General features: G+C 40.6%; 2 protein-coding genes across 4 annotated transcripts in view; both read left to right on the forward strand.

Moving 5' to 3' along the window:
* Window positions 1-18,499, forward strand: part of LOC124130841 (zinc finger protein 91-like) — a 35,690-nt gene extending 17,191 nt beyond the window's left edge. The window contains exons 4-8 of the mRNA XM_046493858.2: window positions 8,857-8,896; window positions 9,936-11,056; window positions 13,146-13,311; window positions 15,393-15,535; window positions 16,611-18,499. Coding sequence (XP_046349814.2) covers window positions 8,857-8,896; window positions 9,936-11,056; window positions 13,146-13,311; window positions 15,393-15,535; window positions 16,611-17,673 — 2,533 coding nt within the window. The 3' untranslated portion in view covers window positions 17,674-18,499. The remainder of the gene's footprint in view (window positions 1-8,856; window positions 8,897-9,935; window positions 11,057-13,145; window positions 13,312-15,392; window positions 15,536-16,610) is intronic.
* Window positions 18,500-18,632: 133 nt separating this feature from the next.
* LOC124130882 (zinc finger protein 90-like) lies at window positions 18,633-22,343 on the forward strand. 3 transcript variants are annotated; one of them, XM_048388261.1, is made up of 2 exons: window positions 18,633-19,906; window positions 20,848-22,343. In XM_048388261.1, the coding sequence occupies exon 2, from the start codon at window positions 20,965-20,967 to the stop codon at window positions 22,003-22,005; it is 1,041 nt and encodes a 346-aa protein (XP_048244218.1). In that variant the 5' UTR covers window positions 18,633-19,906; window positions 20,848-20,964; the 3' UTR covers window positions 22,006-22,343. The 3 variants fall into 3 exon arrangements, with proteins under 3 accessions (XP_048244218.1, XP_048244226.1, XP_048244225.1); XM_048388269.1 differs by having other exon boundaries at window positions 18,633-19,786; XM_048388268.1 differs by having other exon boundaries at window positions 18,633-19,782.
* The last annotated feature ends 238 nt before the right edge of the window (window positions 22,344-22,581 follow it).

Below are 22,581 nucleotides of genomic sequence, written 5' to 3' on the forward strand. Positions count from 1 at the left end.
TTAAAGATTGCCACTTCTGTTGTTTCTGTGGTAAAGTTAGGAAATAGCGATAAATTTTGCTATAAACGTCAGTATTCCTGACTGAAAATGAATGCTTAATCATACTTATTGGTAGTAATATTAGCACGGATTTGGAAAGTGATTATTGGGGCTAACAACGAACAGAGGCGTGGTGAACTATTATATTTTTGGCGTTTGAAACATCGAGTCCGGAGTGTTTAGCCCCATGACGTGCAGTTAAAGCTGGCCGTTTGGTCTTGCCGGAAATGGACGATGACGCCTCGTTTTGACATGTTCTCCGTAACGTAGTTACCGTTGTTGTGGCCAACGTCCCCTCTGTTTCTAACAGATTCACTATCGCTCTTGCTCGCTATCGCTCTGCAATTCGTTGACTACAGCGTCGTTTCGAGTATTTCTACTGACAAGATGTTTACTAGGCTGCATATGCAAGGTATTTAAGAAGGCGGTAATTGTATTTAAAAGTGTTTAGTACGTAAATTAGTACTGAAAATGGCAGTAATTTGACAGCAGTATCGGTGGTGATGACATGGCCGCCATTTGCAATTTTCAAAATTCACAAATATGCATCTTTTTAACGTCTTTTCTGCTGCTGAAATGACTGTTGTCCATTTATTGATATGAAGGATAATGTTGTTTAATCATTATAGATGAAATCTATGTATATGAGATCTAGTTTTTGGTATTCATTGATTGGTAAACAGCTCTTTCAAACGTACGGCATTAAATAAATGGCCATTTGAATTCTTTCTCTAACGCCTTCACGCCTGAGCGTGTGTCCGTCCGTCCGTCTGTTCCAACATTTAAATACAGAGCAGTAAATAAGAACTGTACAACTTTCTGTAAAGGTGTGCAGTGTGTATTATATTTTTTGCCATCAAATATTCACTTGTGTTCAGATCTTTTCACGTTAACTTGCATTGAGACCTTTGTCAACCTTTTTGGAATGTTTCTTAACGACACATTCATGTTTATCGTTTTATTAGATTTAACTTGTCAATTAATATTCTAAACGGATCGTCTGTTTTGTCAGAACTGATGATCTGAGGCTGATAATTTTCTAGGAGATAAATGGTCCAGTGGTCGTTGCCTACCCTCAGATTTAAATTTGGATTCACTGATTAATTCTGGAATGGAGTTGATAAAACAATAGGACAGCCCAGCGCAACTTGCCGTAAAAGGCGACTATGCTTGTCGTAAGAGGCGACTAACGGGATCGGGTGGTCAGGCTCGCTGACTTGGTTGATGCATGTCATCGTATCCCAATTGCGTGGATCGATACTCATGACGTCAATCACTGGATTGTCTTGTCCAGACTCGATTATTTACAGACCACCGTCATATAGCTGAAATATTGCTGAGTGCGGCGTAAAACAACAAACACAAACATTGATTCCCTTTCCAATTCAAAAGGGTTTAGTTATATTAACAGTTACTTTTGTGGATCTAGGCCTTTTTGTGAATATTGTGGTTTGCTCCCAGATTTTTGGAAAAGTTAGTTTTCTGTCAGCTTATTTTCGACCTTAGATATATCTTGTATGCCTTTAATCAATGAGGTATTGGTTTTCCAGTGCTGTATGGCGCTGTAATAGAATCGATTCGCCAACCAATAAGTGATCAATAGTATCATAAAAACTCGATATATCCCAATCTCAAGAAAAATAATTTAGTATATTCGATCTTAGTTGTGTTAGGGTTAGTGTGGGTGGTCACGAACTCTGTCCCTAGCCCTAGGATCCTTGAATGAAAATAGTGGCGAACATATTCTATAGCAAGGTAATGGATGTTGGTTTCTACTATTTTAATAATTGTTCAAAACGTATACACAATCGATTGCCCCAGCTCCTGAAATTAAGCATTGTTCTGGGATCCATATGGATTTTATTGTTTATTTTGTAATGATATTTTTTCAAATAAGATTTATTGTTTATTTCTGTGACTAGATCTAAATGTTACTCAAGGATATCATTCTTTGAAAGATCTGAAATTGGTGTGTCTTCTAACTACGATTTTTGATATCTTAGGAGTAACTTAGATCTGAAGAAAGTTCCCCCTTTGTCTATTATAAGCATGGGGTTCTCTTAGTGAGAAAGGAACCTTTAAAACCATATAGATCAGAATTATTCAGAGCTCCAGATAAGCTTTTGGTGTTGTGGGTATTTTGCCCATGCATTTTAAAATCATTGGGTATCAGTAATTCTATCTGAGTATTCAAATTTCTGTTACCCACTAGTTTTTGCACATGTGGGTATTTAAGTTAAATATCTAAAAACACCATTCATCTAGTCCCTGAAACCTGGTGTCTTGTGGGTTCGAGAGCTTTGTAGGACTCAAAAATACCACGATACTTCCACAAGAAAGTGTGATGGCAAATGATCATGATGTAACTGTCATCGTGGAATTTGGCAAGGTTGAGGGAATGCCCGTTTATAATTTCAAAATAAGTTGCCAATTTGCGAATCGAATACGCAGGGTTACTTCACAATATTGTGATGATACGCACAAGTTTTATTTTTGTAGTGTATCTGTAATGTTCGTTGCGTATTTGAGTATTTCTGATGCGTATTTTACGCAGATACGCAGCTTATCTGGAGCTCTGGGAATATTTCCAACTATCTGACCCAGAAGGGGCCACCAGCCACGGTTTTAATATCGTAACAGCTCCTATAGAACATTGGGATAAGCAATCGATGTCTAAAACAACTGTACGAATGTTCACATGTTTCACATGTCTTATTCTGAAAATGTACAAAGTATGACCACTCGAAAGTTGTACTCACCAGGGGCAGAACAAGTTATTCTGCTGAGCATCACCAAACACAGACCACATTTAAGTTATTAAAACTACTACATACAAGCCTGGCCTGTATCATATATTACACTGGAGAAAGTGCAGAATGGTTTGGGCGAGTGGCAGACATTGTCCCTGCTCACTGGCAAAGGTGTATAAAAAAACTAAATGGAACTAAGCTTGTTTAGTTCTATATGTCTAAACATAGACTGTTTTCTTTTGTTGAATAAAGCTAATTACAATTACATCACTGCTTTCTGAACACATGACAGTACTTTAGTCCAGTATACACCAATACACTGCTTTCATCCCAACCTTTAGCAATGTTAATTGACAGGTGTAGTGCAATCTCATTAAAATCAGAGCTTAGTTCTCGCTATCGCTAAACAAAGATCTGAGGACATCCCATTAAGGGTCATGTCAGAACGACCTTTCATCCAAACAATCAGAGCGTCGCTTACCAGATCATGAAAGTGACAGTTGGAATGTGTTTTCTAATCATGCAACCACGAAATATTTAACACGGGGTATTCCGAACGACAGTTACGGGTGTTATGATTATATCCATAGAAGCTAGGCCATCTATAAGCCATTCCAGAATGTTCTTCGAATGTAATCGAGAATACGTCAAAATATGTTTCGAAGCGTAGTCGCCAGTTTGAAACTCGTGACGTAAAGAACGAGAAAGCTGCCTTCTGATTGGCTAATGTCGATTTCTGGTCAGTCATTTCATTAGTCGGTCAAAATTCGCGAAAGGTCGTTCTGACGTGACCCGTAATCATCAGGATCAACGGGATCACGGTAAAACGTTTTCGACCTCCTGTATACTGTCCAGTTGATCCTGTGTCAATTATCCTTATTTAAGACTCCCATTCCTTCTTTCCTGACAGCTGCTGACCTCGTGATCAGGTTCCCCTTGAACTTTGACATCTGGGCCCCTCCTCGCCAAGTGCGTGTTTTAGGGAATCAGTAATGTACTAAAGTTATTGTAAAACTGAGAGTGTGTCTTTTGTTTCACGAGTGTATCAGCTTAACCAATTAATCTGTTGCATACGTAGTAACGCCAAACCAACACATACATTATTGATTTGGAAACTATTATGGTATATATGTGCAGTACTAACCACGTTTCCTAATCCCTGAGGTTCTTCTAACATTATTATCTCTTAATCAATCAATTTAACAACTAATCTCTTTCTCTACTTCCATCTTCTGTCACTCCCTACATGTCCTTCTCTCCCTCCCTGTCAGCGTCCTACTGGAAGATATATGACCATCCTTGAACCCCTGTCCGTGCTGCCCGCCCCTCCCACCTCCACCCCAGCCCCTCTCTCTGCCTCCGTCCTCCGTGATGCCCCTCACTTCGTCGATATCGACCTCCATGATGACGACACCCCAACCCAGTCCTCAGTTCGAGTCTTCCTGTCACGTGTGTCTGGATTCTTGAGGAGAGTGTTCCGTGTCAAGATGGACGCTTAGAGTGACATCTTGCTACCTTTTGGACCGTGTGTCACATAATAATTAACCACCATGTGCGTTTGACATTTTTCGACATTTCGGCCCTTTTTTTATATTTTACCTTTCGGCCATTATTTGCTTTTGGATTTGTATCATAAAGAAACGTATATTTAGAAACGTATATTTTGAGTTGCATATTTTGGCCCTTTCGGACAAGGTTTTATCTTTCATTATGTGATCATTAAAGCGATCACCACCTATTAAATACTGTCTTTCTAGCTCCTTTGTTTTATCTTTTGTTACATAACACACGACTTTTGTTTCTTATCAGACGCCTTGACAAATAATACAGCAGCGCGTTCCGTGCTGAGATTACACATAACGTTTATATCATCATCTATATGGACCATTGAGACTCATCACTGGGAGATAGCTATGGGTTCCAGCCCATTTCTTTGCATCTGTCTCAACATGTTTGATAGAGAGTTAGTTCCACCTACAATATTCTGTCTTTTAACATAGCCTTACCAAACTTGTAGCACTAAGATGAATATGTGCATACAGTCCCTGAAGCCTGTTTGCTACACCACAAGCGAAGATCAATTCGAAATCTTGTGGCCCTCAGTCAGTCAAAGATTAGTTCTGTCCTGGTACTGCTGGAAAATGGATTATGATCAAACCGAAACGACAGTCGTGATTTTCAAGTTGCACAACCGAGTGAGTGAGTTGAGTTCAATACATCTTTAAACAGTGTTACGAGTCGATTTCCAAATTGAAACAATACGGTAATCCAGAAATTTGTACCAATAACTATTTAGTGTGAAGCACCAAAGAAACAACAAATGGCATACATTCAACAATTGTATTCCAAAATTAACTTGGCTTACAAATCAATACAAATTACTGCACGGCAATTACAATGGCAGTACACAATAGATTGGTAGTACAATATTCAATGGCAGTATAAAATGTGAGAGCAATGCAAATGACAATGACAAGAATAATTATCACCTCGCCGCAACAGTGGCCAAGCTTCCGAGATAGGCCTGGGCTGAACATCAGGGTGAAAAGTGATCTTCACACGAAAGCTGGTCTTGATGTGATGTCAGATGAAATGTGATCTTCACACGAAAGCTGGTCTTGATGTGATGTCAGATGAAATGAGAGATGAAACAGGCACGTACCCGCTCCACTTATATCGTCTAACTAGCTTCCATCACTTTCCACACAGTGTTAGACCAGTCCAGTGTCATTAGAGTGAGTGAGTGAGTGAGTTTATGCTTTGCGTCACATTGGCAATATTTCAGCCATATCGTGACGAGTGTCATTAGAACATCACAGAATAGTCTATGTTTCTATTACGCTTACACATCACTCTAGCGTCTAAATATAGTAACTTTCTCTCCACTGCTATCATTAAATGGTACTTCATTCCTGACAACTAATCATTGTCTAAATACAATGCAATGAACTCCAGAATCTCAACAGAAACAATTAATACAGTTACAATCATTTATTAGCACTGTTTACACTGCCAAATAACAAAAATATATACTGCGTGTCGGATTAATGTAACAGGAAAATGACACAGGCCTGCACGTTTGCCAATATGGGGAACTCACAATCATTGGTATGGTGCTGACAGAACAAGAGTGAAATTTAGATTCGAACCCAGGATGGTCGGGACCTGACACGGCGCAACTGCACAGCTACCAAACACCCCCTTGGTCACTCATGCCCTGTTGCATCACCGACATGTAATGCCCATTTTTTCTTCAACAGAGAATACTTAGTCACTATGATGCACGCATAAAACTGCTGCCTAGTTGTGTACTTTGTTTCAAATGTATCTGTAAGCATATAAGTATTGTTCTTGATATTTGTTAAGGGTGTATTACACATCGTTCGTAGTTGGGTTCAGAACAATCAGCCACCCCCTTAGGTTGCTTAGGAGCATAAGTAAGGGGTAAGTACATCTTCCCGAGGCAAAACCGTTAACTGACTTTAAAAGTCCAGTTTCCACCCTTGCCGAACAAGCCCGACATTACTGGGCTCGATCGTAGCGCCACCAGTGGCTATTACCAGTTATGTCCCTTCTAAGCCTCTCCTAAGACCAATCAGATTCCACCTCTCGTATCACTTGCGTTTGCTTCACACAAAATGGTTGCGCCCGGTCAGGACGATCTGATCGATAATCAAGATCTATATTGTGATAAAACGGGTCTTACATCGCGAAATGCATCAAATCACGTGTGCACCTTGATTAAAAACATGAGAAGATTTGGAAAATATCTGCTGACGAGTTGGTGGTGCACATGCTTTGCAAATCCTGCAATCGACCGAAATCTGCTTGACAGTTTACGAACCGGATTTCAATTTCGGTGCGCGATTTTGATTGGACTATGCATAGACTCGTTAGTCCAGCCAAAATTAACTCCACAATACCAGCCTAGTTCGGCAAGGGTGGAAACTGGACTTTTATAGTCAGTTAACTCTCTTGCCTCGGGAAGTATAGGTTAATAAGTGTGGAAAACAACGCCTAACAAATGCACTTTTTATATCAGACAAGCATTTAGTTATACTGTAGCAATAGTCAGTGTCAGTGTCTGTACATGTGCTATCTACTCAAGATTGTGTCACAGTAAAGTTATTCATAATTTCCGTCTGTTCACACGTAGCCCTCCTCTCGCTATGTACCAGTGAGTAACCTTCGTCATCAGCTGATGTGTATCGCGCCTGTTATAAACACGTACCAGTGAAATGTAATAAAATCCTACAGTGAAAGCTAAACTTGTGTGTGCTTCTTCATAGCTTTGTTCAAACAGCTTAGGTGTAAATCACTTGTATGAGTGAGTGAATTGGGTCGAACGCCGCATTTGCCAGTCTCTCCGTTTGACAGCTTTGTATGGGAGCAAGTCCTGAAGTGATGCAGGTCTTCGATGTTAAGAACTTTAGTGAAACCCACGAGCACGGGTATGGTGCTGACAAACCAAGAATCATACTCAGAGCGAATCCAGGATTCGAACCTATAGTCGTGGGATGCCGGCAAGCCATAGGTTCTCTTGGAAGAATTTTCCAGCATGCAAAGCAAAACCTCTGGACAAATTCATTTCTTCTGTCATTGTTTGGAACGACCGCCTCCGTCAGTGGTCTAGTGGTAGAGCGTCCGCCCGGAGAGCGCAAGGTCCGGGGTTCGATCCCCGGCCGCGTCATACCAAAAGACGTTAAAAGATGGTACTTGTTGTTACCCTGCCTGGCGCTCGGCATTAAGGGGCTAAAACAAGAACTGGTCGGCTCCGAGTCAGTATACTGTGTCGGAGTGGGGTATTCATGTTAAACTGCGGCATGGTATCTCAGTGGGCTAGCACTATAACTCGCCATCAGTCCGGAATAGTACAGGCAGCCACACAAACACACACACGTACATGCACGTCGCTTTATAAGTGCAATAATCTTGGACGGGACGTTAACCCCAATTTTACCTCACCTCACACTGTTGGGAACGCAACAGATTTTCATTTTAACCTCATATTTATTCACCACTGCTTCGTTTTGAGCCGGATTCGAATGACCGGATGTTAAAAAATTAGCCGTCCAATCGAATTACACTCATGAGCGAGTAAGAGACTGCAAAGCATCAAAATATCGCCGCAAATAGACATCAGTATATAATATATTATATGGTGCTAAAAAAACGTTTGGAAAAGCAAACAGATTGAAACAGTCCCTTAATTTTGGATCACACTGTTCTCAAAATGTACCATTTCAGTTGTCTTGTTTGACCAGAGTTTCACAACTTCACAATTCACCTAATTTCCACGTGAGTCGACTTGCTTGGGAAAAGCAAAAGATGAAAGCTTAACAAATCCGGATTAACAAAGATCTCTTTACTTATTTTGTTTGTTTGTTGTTTAACGCCGCACGAAGTTATATTCCAGCTACATTGTATATGGTTGCGGTCTGGACCACACAATCAAGTGATTGACATCGTGAGCATCGATCTACGATGACAAGCATCAATCAAGTCAGCGAGCCTGACCACCCGAACCCGTTAGTCGCCTCATACGACAAGCATATATAGTCCTCTTACGACAATAGAAGCGTGGATTGCTGAGACGTATTCTAACCCGGAACTATAAAGATAAACACTCTACTCAGGTAGTGTATATCCTTAAAATATAAAAGATATTAGGCTTCAGTAAAAAACGCAGCAATGCACAGTCTCTTTAGCTGTGGTGCCATATTCAAAGACAAACTCGTCGATGGCCTCAAAATATCTAGATTCAGTTTGGAGAAACGTTGGAAACGTAAGGAGTATTTTATCAGAAATTAATAGCCACGTTTTCATTTGAGGTTCACTAAATTCCACTGGTAAATGCTGACTGGTCTCTTGCCTCCTTAGGCGCGTAAAGGCGCATGAGCGAACTGTGAAACCAGTTTAAGGTCTTTGGTCATCATATTTTTTAGTGGTACTCCAAAATAGCGAATATATCGGGATAACCTCCCTTCGAAATTGACGCTATCTATTACCCCAACAACAATGATTCTTCACAGACAGGTCATATTGACAGTATTAACTTATTTCAAAGTTTGGTGGCAACAGAAGAACCAGAGCAGCCCACTGATCAGGTGACCTCTCCCTCTCGGTCCACTCTTTGTGTGGCAAAAATGCTTTTTATTTATTTTACCACAGTGACACTGATCTTGATACTTCACAAGAATCGAAATGTCGAATGTGAGTAAGCATATATGCAGGTCGTGTGGCTTTATACCTGTATGGTGTTGTTATGGTAACTAGGTATTCGTCACCTCAACTGATACTCGTAAATTACGCCTCATGCGGTCCATTCAGCACTAGCTCATGCAGGTAACGACTTGGTAACAGCTGGGAGTTTCTCATACTTAGCCCTTTGATCCTCTTTCCTTGGAAGTGAGCACCCCTATCAAACACCCCCTTACCATAGGGTCATGTCTTGACTGGGGTACCGCCTTCGTGGTCTAGTGGTAGAGTGTCCGCGCGGAGAGCGGAAGGTCGGGGGTTCGATATCCGGCAGCGTCATACCAATAGACATTAAAAGATGGTACTTGTTGTTTGCCTGTCTGGTGCAGTGAGGGACTGGACTTCTTACATAACTACACAGACATGTTTATGAGACTATTTTCTCCCTTCTTTCCACAGTAACATCGGGGGCACGGGTGGCCCAGTCATGTAGGGCGCTGCAATTCGCTGTGCAGAGTTGCGTCCTTTGGGCAAGCCAGAAACCTATGATTGTGGGTTCGAATCCCGGTTTGCCCCGATTATGTTTCTAGGTTTGTCAGCACCATACCCGTGCTCGTGGGTTTCACCGAAATGGTAAACGCCTGAGACCTGCATCACTTCGGGCTTTCCTCCCACATTAAGCTGACACTTAAACCCAACTCACTCACTCACACCACAGTAAGATCAGTAACTCTGATTCAAAATGATTAAATCTAACTGTCCCACCTTTTTGTCACTAGATGTTCATATGCATACATGACACTTTTGTATGGATAACAACTTCTTTATCAAGAGGTTATTTAAGGATGTCAGCTTCTATATTATGAGGAACACAACATTTTGAAGTATGTGCTTTCTCCTTCTTTCCAGATAATGAAGAGCCTGAAATGTCATGAAATCATACAATAGATTCCAGTGTTAAGACCACAAGCCACTGCCCATCTGGTGCAATATATCAATCCTAAAAGAATGCCAAGTCAAAAAACTATAAAGCATACATCTAGCCCTAAAAATGAAACTTGTAGTGATGAAGCTAGAATACCAAGTCCAGAAACTGAAAAGCCTATTGAGAAAAAGTGCAGGAGAAGAATGTCGGTGGAAAATAGAGAGAAAATCAAGGCACTTCTCCACGATGGTACATCTCGAAGGCAGATTTCCAAAATCATGAATGTTGCTCCCTCAGTTATTTCAAGGTTTGCAATACGACTGAAAGAAACGGGTGGAATTGAAGACCGACACAAGATAGGGCGACCTAAGAAATATCATGACCCTACAGAACATTGGACTGACATAGGAGGCGAACGCAAGTATCAGTGCAAACATTGTCAAAAAACTTTTGTACACTTTGTACAAATTCAGGAACATATTCGTGTGCACACAGGAGAGAAGCCATTCAAATGTGACCAGTGTTTCAGGGGGTTTGCCAGATCAAGCACTCTGAAACGCCACCTCATCTGTCACTCCAATGAGAGACTTTACATGTGTGACTTTTGTGCTAAGTGTTTTGCAGAAGCTTCATCACTAAGGGTTCATGTCCGCACCCACACTGGAGAAAAGCCGTACAGATGTCGATTCTGTGACAAAGGCTGCACGACTGGGGGGAACCTCAATGCCCACATGAGGGTACATCGAGATAAAATCAACAAACAGAGAGGGATACGTATCAAGAAGCCTGAAGAGACCATTATTCGAAGAAAAATCATTGAAAATAAGGAGACACGAATCAAAGAGGCTGAGGAAAATATGACTCATATCGATATTTCTGAAATGATTGAAAAGGCAATAAGACAGGAAGAGCAAGAAAAAAAAGGTCATGTCACCAAGGAAGAAGATGTGAACACTGGAGAAGAAAGAAGAGACGATGCAGAAGATTGTCATGGCAGTGCCGAGGTTCAGAGAGAAAGGAATAGCTGTGAACGCAAAATGGTGGATACTTGTGCAGAGAACACGCAACAGGAGAGTTATCCTGAAGATGTGTACCAAGTTGAAATAAAACAGGAACCAGAAAATACGATGGAGGAATGTAAATAGTTTATTTGCATCTTCCCGAGGCAAGCGAGTTAACTGACTATAAAAGTGCAGTTTCCACCCTTGCCGAACTAGGCTGGAATTCCTTGGCTTGATCGTAGCCCCACCAGTGGCTATTACGAGTAATTTCCTTTCTATGCCTCTCCTATGGACCAATCAGATTCCACCTCTCGTATCGCTTGCATTTGCTTCAAACAAAACGGTGGCTCCCAGTCAAGACGATCAGATCGATAATCAAGATCTAAATATTGTGATAAAACGAGTCTTACATTGCGAAGTGCATCAAATCACGTGAGCACCTTGATTAAACACATGAAAAGATTTAGAAAATATCTGTTGACAATGAGTTAGCGGTGCACATGCTTTGCAAATCCTGCAATCCACCGAAATCTGCATGACAGTTTACGAACCGGATTTCAATTTCGGAGCGCAATTTTGATTGGACTATGCATAGACTCGTTAGTCCAGCCAAAAGGTAACTTCATAATACCAGCCTTGTTCGGCAAGGGTGGAAACTGGACTTTCATAGTCAGTTCACTCACTTGCCTCAGGAAGATGGTTTAGTTGATATTTCAGTGTAAAGCAGTATCACTCAGATGGAACAAATATTAACCAAATGCATGTTGGACCAAACAATGAAGCTATCATCACCTGTCAATCAAACAACATGATTGTCACATTGTTTCAAGAGACAGTTTGAGAGTTTCAAGTGACACAGAGTCCACAGTTTTGCCCCACAACTTTAAATCTATGACTGTATTTATAACAATCGGTGTTACGTCAACTTTCATGAATGTTTTTCTGTACAGTACAATGGTTATATACATCTAAAACATTATTTCATATTTCATATTTTAAAATGTTCACTCTTTGGGGGAAAAACCCAATAGAGTTATGAATAGATGAGTGAAAACATATTGGTTGCCCATGAAAAATGTAATAACCCAATTAAAATAGAAACCCTAGACTAAAAACTCCAATGCTCAAAAGGTTATCTCGATCTCAGTATTGTTGTTTATTTTAATTTCATAACAAATTCTATCCATTTTAGCTATATTGACGGTAACACTATTTTTCAGGGCATTATTATTTGCAGAAGCCCTCGGTCCACAGTTATTGGAAGACCTTGGGCTTCTGCAAATGATAATGCCCTGAAAAATAGCGTTACCCTCTGTCTTTTCAACTGCCCTCCTTCGTCAGGGAGTTAATGGAAGACCTCGGGCTTCTGCAAATGATAATTCCCTGAAAAATAGCGTTACCCTTATTTTATTGATACACGTAATGATGGGTAAAATGTGTCCAACATGGTCGGTCACACTGTGGACCACATCATTATCTCTGGCAACGTAACATGTTAAGTATACAGTTGAAACAGACATATACGCAGATGACTAATTCTCACCTGAAAGTTGGGAAGAGTAATAAAGAATGTTAAGTGTGTAAATGGTACACAAAGCATTGTGGTGCAGTATTATTGTTGAAGAAAGCGCTTGATCTCACCCAAGCAATGTCTCTAGTTTTGGGTGATACATTTTCTTTCATCCTTGTTTGTTCATGATGTTAGCTGGATCCAGTGTTATCATGGTTATTAGCTTGGTGAGAGGGACAGTAGAAATAAGCTGTTGTCTTCAACTATATTTATTGTTCAACAAAAAAAATCAAGGACCTACCTCATGTGAGACAGCTGGCCATGAATGAGATGCTGACTCCCTTGTCTTGTATGTATAGACATACATAACGAGTCATTGAAATAAATGTGTGAACCTACATTCTTAATCATGTTAAATGTGTTGAGTGTATAAACAAAGAAATGAAAGAATGACATGATGATTATCAAGTAGTATCAAACTTAAAATGTCTCAAGCAGACTACACACAGCAGGCTGATTCAAACAGACTGAAGACCCCTGCATCAAACAGGCTGCCGACCCCCTGCGAGAAACTGGCTGCAGATACCCTGCGTCAAACAGGCTGCTGACCCCCTGCGTCAAACAGGCTGCTGACCCCCAGCGTCAAACAGGCTGCAAATCCCTGTTTCAAACAGGCTGCAGACCTCAGTGTCAAACAAACTGCATACCCCTGCTTCAAACAGCCTACAGACACCCCGAGTCAAACAGCCTGCCGACCCCCTGCTTCAAACAGGCTTCAAGGAGACAATACACGGATGGCTGCTTCAGACAGACTGCAGACCCCCTGCTTCAAACAAATTGCAGAACCCTGCTTCAAACAGGCTTCAAGCAGACTATACACTGATGGCTGCAAGCTTCAAGCAGACTACACACTAATGACTCTGTTTTAAGTAGCCTGGTTAAGTCAGTATGGCCACACACATTGGTCAAAATGGCCTCAAAAGAAGTCTAAATGGCCACAGACCCCTAGTCAAAATGACCACATAAAAAATGCCCAAATGGGCGCATTCTTAATGTATAAACAGAGACCTATACACAAAGAAAAAAGTTAAGCACATCCCTATTTCTGAACCATGACAAATGGCAAAAATCATGGCATGGGATGACTGACCACAGGAGTTGGGCGATACCAATGTCATCGGATAGAACGAACATTTGACAACAAATAAAGAAGATATTGGTGAGTTGTGATTGATATTTGCTAACAAAAACATCATGGTAACACAGATACTGTTTTTGACCTTAGACAATACCTAAAAAAAGTATGGAGCTGCAGGATTAAGTAAACGAGTTACGTTTGATGTTTCATGTGAAAATGTTCCTTAAAGTCTCTACTTGACATGACACGTGAAACAGATCAGAAGCGGGTATAACGGCCACGTGCCCGGATGACACATTCCACCCTACGTCTCATGCCTCCAGTCAGACGTTGGATCTGTTGATGGCGTAAATCTTGTACAGGAGGATCTCTTGCCTGTATGCGCCGCCCCAGAATATCCCAACATGTTCAAAGGGGTTCAGATCTGTGCTCATTGCTGGCCAGGGTAGAGTTGTTATTGCATTGGCCCTCATGTAATCCGCGACTGCATGCGAACGCTGAGGCCTGGCATTGTCATCCATGTCCTGAGGTCGAGTAGCAAGAAGGTGGTTGTCAACGGCGACTGGCCTCAAAACGTACCGGATGTTTTGAGCGCCTGTTAAGTTGCCCCTTATGGTGACCAAATCCTGCCTGCAATCATGAGTGAAACACCCCCAAACCATTACCGAGCCCCCGCCGTATGCAACAGTCGTGTTCCGGTGCCCTCGTTCTTCCATCAGTGACCTGGAGCAGACAGCGACTTTCGTCTGACCAATGGATCCGTTCTCAGATTCCAGTTCTGTCGCGTAATACACCATGCTAAACGAGCACCTTTGTGGTGATCTGTCAACAAGGGACGCTTTATGACTCGCCTTGCCCGCAGTCCTGCTGCTTTCAGTCGGTTCCTGGCGGTTCTGGTGCTGAAACGACAATTGGGCAACCATAGCTGTTTCAGACAAGTACTAGTTAAAAAGTGTTCTCGGCGTATGAGACGAAGAAGGTCTCTGGTATAAATAAACATTTCACACACAGACACTTTGACACAATCTTTGGAAACGTGGATGGATTGGGGTTTTTTATCAGACACTAGGTTGCATCTTTCTTGTGGGATTCGTTAGGGGACGGGTTTTTTTCTTTATTATTGTGGGTGGTTGTGGTCTTTCTTTCTCTTGTACATTTCTTTTCTTACCCTTCCAAATACTAGTGTTTTATTTTTTTATTATGACCCTCCCCTTGTGACTATAATATTTATTTAGTGACCCTCCCGTTTTTCCCTCTGACCCTCCCCTATTATAAATGACCGGTCCCTAACTACCTCAGCCTGAAATCCACAAGTAAATATTGACAGGGCGCCTGTCTACCAAAACGTGTAAAATCGTTAAATGTGCAGCGCGAACGTGTAAAATCGCGAGAAATTATCGAAGCGTACGTAAACATTATTTTAGTGGTATCCAAACTGTAGAACATTTCTGGATAACCTCCCTTATGCCTCTTTTTCCAGATCGGTGAATTTTCTCAGACATCCTATGTGGTGCACAGGCATTATACCCGACAAATAACGCCTTGAATTAAATACTTTCGTAAGTAAGTGTAATTCTTAGTTGATGAATATACTATATGTTTGTTGCAACGTGACCCCGACGGATATCACTGACGAGGTTACGACGCACCATTATCAGCTGATTATGTTTATCAGTGTTCATGGTAGCCTACTTCTTTTTTCGAAGGTGATGACCAATTTCCGATGTTTATGAATATTGCTTTGATATTCAAGTTCGATGTTTAATTTATTAAACCAAAGAAATGCAATCGTAGTCATTTGTTCTGCGTATTTTGGGCTTTATCGCCCCAGTTTGCAAATAGTAACGAAGTCGCGTCAGCGTGTGGCACAATTATAAACGAACATGGCGGACAGCACTCGCCTACCCAGAGTTCCATGCCACCAGCACAGAACCACTGCCGGAGTGTGGGCGGACAGGTGCCTGCAGTGTACCGGTACCTGCTTTGGCATTATTGCTAATAAATACGTATGTGTATCGTCTATGTAGTGTTTGCTTTAAGGCAACCACATTGTTGGATATGTATCAAAATATGCCCAAAAATAAAGGTGAAAAAAGTTGTAGTGACATCACATATCATGTTTATCCAAAGAGATATAGATACGTCTTTGGTTTATCAAATGTACGTAATGAAGTCATTGTGATTATATGACCGCCTTTATGAATGTGAAACATCCTCAAATACATTTAAAGTAATGTTCAACTTAGCAACTTTATGTAACCAGTCCTTCAAAAGCCCAATATTAAATACAATTTTGAAAAACTGCTAGAATAAAGAAACAGATACCTTCTTCTGTATTTGTAAGGAATGTGCACGAGCTGCAGGGTTAGAACTAAACTCAAAAGCTTCACTAGCCCTGGTAAAGATAAAATGAGTTTGTTATGTTAAAACAATGGGGAAATTTGGAAATTTGTACTAGCCTGAATGAATTTGTACTAGCCTCGGGCTAGCGGGCTAGTGTTAATTTCTAACCCTGAGCTGCTTCCTCAGTAACATTTTCTCATTTTTGTCCCCACCATATTTTGCTGTATACATGCATTACATCACGAACACAACTTAAACTAAATGCTTTACTTAAGTTATCTTTAGTTAAGATTATTTTTTATACTTATTATGTAAGAAACATTGTTTACTAAATAACAAGATTCAGTCATTTAACAGGGTTTTAGTATGTCTGCCGGTCACTATTCAGTGTGTCTACCTTTTGCTAAGCGTAAGATCAGTAATTTTGATTCAAAATGATTAAATCTAACTGTTCAACCTTTTTGTCACTAGATGTTCATATGCATACATGACACTTTTTTTATAGATAACTTCTTTATTAAGAGAGTGTTTAAGGATGTCTATATTATGAGGAACACAACATTTTGAAGTATATGCTTTCTCCTTTCCAGATAATGAAGAACTGATGGTGAAACCAAAGACTGAAATGCCATGAAATCATACAATAAGTTCCAGTGTTAAGACCACAAGCCATAGTCAGTCTGCTACAATATATCAACCCTTAAAGAATGCCAAGTCATAAAACTGTGAAACATACATCTAGTCCTAAAAATGAAACTTGTAGAGATGAAACTAGAACACCAAGTCCGGAAACTGATGAGCCTATTGAGAAAAAGCATTTGAAAAGACTGTCGATAGAAAAAAGAGAGAAAGTCAAGGCACTTCTCCAAGATGGTACATCTCGAAGGCAGATTTCCAAAATCATGAATGTTGCTCCCTCAACTATTTCAAGGTTTGCAATACGACTGAAAGAAACGGGTGGAATAAAAGACCGACACAAGACAGGGCGACCTAAGAAATATCATGACCCTACAGAACATTGGACTGACATAGGAGGTGAACGCAAGTATCAGTGCAAACATTGTCAAAAAGCTTTTGAACACTTTGTACAAATTCAGGAACATATTCGTGTGCACACAGGAGAGAAGCCATTCAAATGTGACCAGTGTTTTAGGGGGTTTGCCAGATCAGGCACTCTGAAACGCCACCTCATCTGTCATTCCAATGAGAGACTTTACATGTGTGACTTTTGTGCTAAGTGTTTCGCAGAAGCTTCATCACTAAAGGTTCATGTCCGCACCCACACTGGAGAAAAGCCGTACAGATGTCGATTCTGTGACAAAGGCTGCACGTCTGCGGGGAATCTCAATGCCCACATGAGGGTACATCGAGATAAAATCAACGGAAGGAGTGGGATACGTATCAAGAAGTCTGAAGAGACCATTAATCAAAGTACAATCCTTGAAGAGAATGTAACTCGTATCAAAGAGGCTGAGGAAAATATGGCTCATATCGATATTTCTGAAAAGATTGAAAAGGCAAAAAGACAGGAAGAGCAAGAAAAAAAAGGTCATGTCACCAAGGAAGAAGATGTGAACACTGGAGAAGAAAGAAGAGACGATGAAGAAGATTGTCATGGCAGTGCCGAGGTTCAGAGAGACATGAATAGCTGTGAACGCAAAATGGTGGATACTTGTGCAGAGAACACGCAACAGGAGAGTTATCCTGGAGATGTGTACCAAGTTGAAATAAAACAGGAACCAGAAGATACGATGGAGGAATGTCAATAGTTGAAGGGTCACAGACATAAAGTTTATTTGATGATATAACAGTGTAAGAGTAAAAACGCAATTGCTCAAAAATTTATCAGGAGCTCTGTATTGTTGTTTATTTTTATTTGATATAAAATTCTTTCCATTTTAGCTATATTGACGGTAACACCATTTTTCAGGGCATTATTATTTGCAGAAGCCCTCGGTCCACAGTTAGTGGAAGACTCTGGGCTTCTGCAAATGATAATGCCCTGAAAAATAGCATTACCCTTATTTTATTGATACACGTAATGATGGGTAAAATGTGTCTGTCATGGTCGCTCACACTGTGGAACACATTAATATCTCTGGCAACGCAACATGTTAAGTGTACAGTTGAAACAGACATATATGCAGATGACTAATTCTCACCTGAGAGTTGGGAACAGTAATAAAGAATGTTAAGTGTGTAAATGGTACAGCTGACCAGCTTCAGTGGCAGAAAGATTAGTTATGTCATTTGATAATGACGTCATGGTAACCAGTGACGGTCTGCAAAGCATTGTAGTGCAATATTATTTGTAGAAGATAGCGCTTGATCTTGCCCAAGCAATATCTCTAGTTTTTGGTGATACATTTTCTTTCATCCTTGTTTGTTCATGATGTTAGCTGGATCCAGTGTTTGTAGCTTGGTGAGAGAGACAGTAGAAATAAGCTGTTGTCTTCAACTATATTTATTGTTCAACAAAAATAATCAAGGACCTACCTCATGAGAGACAGCTGGCCATGAATGAGATGCTGACTCCCTTGTCTTGTATGTATAGACATACATAACGAGTCATTGAAATAAATGTGTGAACCTACATTCTTAATCATGTTAAATGTGTTGAGTGTATAAACAAAGAAATGAAAGAATGACATGATTATTGAGTAGCATCAAACTTAAAATGTCTCAAGCAGACAACACAGGCTGCAGACCTCCTGCTTCAAACAGGCTTCAAGCTAACTATACACTGATGGCTGCAAGCTTGAAGCAGACTACACACTGCAGACTGCTTCAAACAGACTGCAGACCCCTGCATCAAACAGCCTGCAGACCCCCTGCTTCAAACAGCCTGCAGACCCCCTGCTTCAAGCAAACTATACACTGATGGCTGCAAGCTTGAAGCAGACTACACACTGCAGACTGCTTCAAACAGACTGCAGACCCCTGCATCAAACAGCCTGCAGACCCCTGCTTCAAACAGAGTTCAAGTAGGCTACACACTGCAGACTGCTTCAAACAGACTGCAGACCCCTGCATCAAACAGCCTGCAGACCCCCTGCTTCAAACAGCCTCAGACCCCCTGCTTCAAGCAAACTATACACTGATGGCTGCAAGCTTCAAGCAGACTAGACACTAATGACTGTTTCAAGTAGCCTGGTTAAGGGTTAAAGTCAATATGGCCACACACATTGGTCAAACTGGCCTCAAAAGAAGTCAAAATATCCACAGACCCCTAGTCCAAATGACCACATAAAAAAATCCCAAATGGCCACATTCTTAATGTATAAACAGACCTATTTTATGGTCTCTGGTATAAATAAACATTTCACACGCAGACACTTTGACACAATCATTGGAAACGTGGATGGATTGGTTGTTTTTTTATCAGACACTAGGTTGCATCTTTCTTGTGGGATTCGTTGGGGGACGGGTTTTTTCTTTATTATTGTGGGTGGTTGTGGTCTTTCTTTCTCTTGTACATTTCTTTTCTTACCCTTCCAAATACTCGTGTTTTATTTTTTTTAATATGACCTTCCCCTTGTGACTATAATATTTATTTGGTGACCCTCCCGTTTTTCCCTCTGACCCACTCCTATCATAAATGACCGATCCCTAACTACCTCAGCCTGAAATGCACAAGTAAATATTGACAGGGCGCCTGTCTACCATAACGTGTATAATCGTTAAATGTGCAGCGCGAACGTGTAAAATCGCGAGAAATTATCGAAGCGTACGTAAACATTATTTTAGTGGTATCCAAACTGTAGAACATTCCTGGATAACCCCCCTTATGCCATTTTCCAGATCGGTAAATGTTCTGACACCCAATGTGGTGCACAGGCATTATACCCCACAAATAACGCCTTCAATTAAATACTTTCGTAAGTAAATGTAATTCTTAGTTGACGAATATACTACATGTTTGTTGCAACGTGGCCACGACGGATGTCACTGCCGAGGTTACCACGCACCATTATCAGCTGATTATGTTTATCAGTGTTTATGGTACGTCTATTTTCGAAGTTGATGACCAATTTCCGATGTTTATGAATTGCTTCGATATTCAAGTTCGATGTTTAATTGTATTTAAGCATAGAAATGCAAGCGTAGTCGTTTGCTCTGCTTATTTTGAGCTTTATCGCCCAAGTTTGCAAATAGTAACGACGTCAGCGCGTGGCACTATTATCAAACAAACATGGCGCCCAGGTGCCTGCAGTGTACCGGTACCTGCTTTGGCATTATTGCTAATAAATACGTATGTGTATTGTCTATGTAGAGTGTTTGCTTTAAGGCAACCACATTCTTGGATATGTATCAAAATTTGCCCAAAAATAAAGGTGAAAAAAGCTGTAGTGACATCACATGTGATGTTTATCCAAAGACATTTATAGATACGTCTTTGGTTTATCAAATCTATGTAATGAAGTCATTATGATTATATGACCGTCTTTATGAATGTGAAACATCCTCAAATGCATTTGAAGTAATGTTCAACTTATCAACGTTATGTGAAAGTCCTTCAAAAGCCTAATATAAATACAGTTAATAACAGTTTCTCATTTTCTCATGCATTACATCCCAAACACAACTTCAATTAAATGCTTTACTTAATTAAAAATAATTATGTATGTTTTTAGTTAATATTTCATTTTGGACATTTTATGTAAGAAAAAATGTTTGTTTATAACAAGTTTCAGTCAAAAGGGTTTTAGGATGTCTACTGGTCTCTATTCAGTGTGTCTACGTTTTGCTAAAAGTAAGATCAGTAATTTTGATTCAAAATGATTAAATCTAACTGTCCCACCTTTGTGTCACTAGATGTTTATATGCATACATGACACTTTTTTTATGCATAACTTCTTTAATAAGAGAGTATTTAAGGATGTCAGCTTCTTTATTATGAGGAACACAACATTTTGAAGTATATGCTTTCTCCTTCTTTCCAGATAATGAAGAGCTGATGGTGAAACCAAAGACTGAAATGTCATGAAATCATACAATAAGTTCCAGTGTTAAGACCACAAGCCATAGTCAGTCTGCTACAATATATCAACCCTTAAAGAATGCCAAGTCATAAAACTATAAAACATACATTTAGTCCTAAAAATGAAACTTGTAGTGATGAAACTAGAACACCAAGTCCAGAAACTGAAAAGCCTATTGAGAAAAAGCACTTGAGGAGACTGTCGATAGAAAAAAGAGAGAAAATCAAGGCACTTCTTGAAGATGGTACATCTCGAAGGCAGATTTCCAAAATCATGAATGTTGCTCCCTCAGTTATTTCTAGGTTTGCAACACGACTGAAAGAAACGGGTGGAATTGAAGACCGACACAAGATAGGGCGACCTAAGAAATATCATGACCCTACAGAACATTGGACTGACATAGGAGGCGAACGCAAGTATCAGTGCCAACATTGTCAAAAAACTTTTGTACACTTTGTACAAATTCAGGAACATATTCGTGTGCACACAGGAGAGAGGCCATTCAAATGTGACCAGTGTTTCAGGGGGTTTGCCAGATCAAGCACACTGAAACGCCACCTCATCTGTCACTCCAATGAGAGACTTTACATGTGTGACATTTGTGCTAAGTGTTTTGCAGAAGCTTCATCACTAAGGGTTCATGTCCGCACCCACACCGGAGAAAAGCCGTACAGATGTCGATTCTGTGACAAAGGCTGCACTACTGCAGGGAATCTCAATGCCCACATGAGGGTACATCGAGATAAAATCAACGAACAACCTAAAGAGACCATTAATCAAAGCAAGATCCTTGAAGAGAATGTAACTCGTATCAAAGAGGCTGAGGAAAATATGACCCATATCGATATTTCTGAAAAGATTGAAAAGGCAATAAGACAGGAAGAGCGTGAAGAAAAAGGTTATGGCACCGAGGAAGAAGATGTGAACACTGGAGAAGAAAGAAGAGACAATGCAGAAGATTGTCACGGCAGTGCAGAGGTTCAGAGAGAAATGAATAGCTGTGAGTGCAAAATGGTGGATACTTGTGCAGAGAACACGCAACAGGAGAGTTATCCTGGAGATGTGTACCAAGTTGAAATAAAACAGGAACCAGAAGATACGATGGAGGAATGTCAATAGTTGAAGGGTCACAGACATAAAGTTTATTTGATGTTATTACAGTGTAAAGCAGTATCATTCAGATGGAACAAATATTAACCAAATGCATGTTGCTCGGGTGATAGTCTAGCTTTTTTGTTTGTTGTTTAATGTATTTGTTTATCAGCAGTATTCCAACTGTATGATGGTGGCCTGTAAATAATCTATACTGAACCAAACAGTCCAGAGAATGATGTTGTGAGCAATGATCCATGCCATCAGCATACAAGGACATGCTATCAACCAAGTCACAAACCCTGACCATCCGATCCATTTGGTCGCCTCACATCACCCACATGTACTGCTGGGGGCACGGGTGGCCCAGTCGCCTAAGGCGCTGCGATTAACTGTGCAGAGTTGCGTCCTTTGGGCACGCCGGAAACCTATGATCGTGGGTTCGAATCTCTGTTTGCCCTGATTATGTTTCTAGGTTTGTCAGCACCATACCCGTGCTCGTGGGTTTCACCGAAGTGGTAAACGTCTGAGACCTGCATTACTTTGGGCTTTCCTCCCACATAAAGCAGACACGCCGCGATATAACTGGAATACTGTTAAAAG

Source organism: Haliotis rufescens, unplaced genomic scaffold (assembly GCF_023055435.1).
Source record: "Haliotis rufescens isolate VD_foot unplaced genomic scaffold, xgHalRufe1.0.p SCAF_10, whole genome shotgun sequence".
In the NCBI taxonomy this organism is placed as follows: Eukaryota; Metazoa; Mollusca; class Gastropoda; order Lepetellida; family Haliotidae; genus Haliotis; species Haliotis rufescens.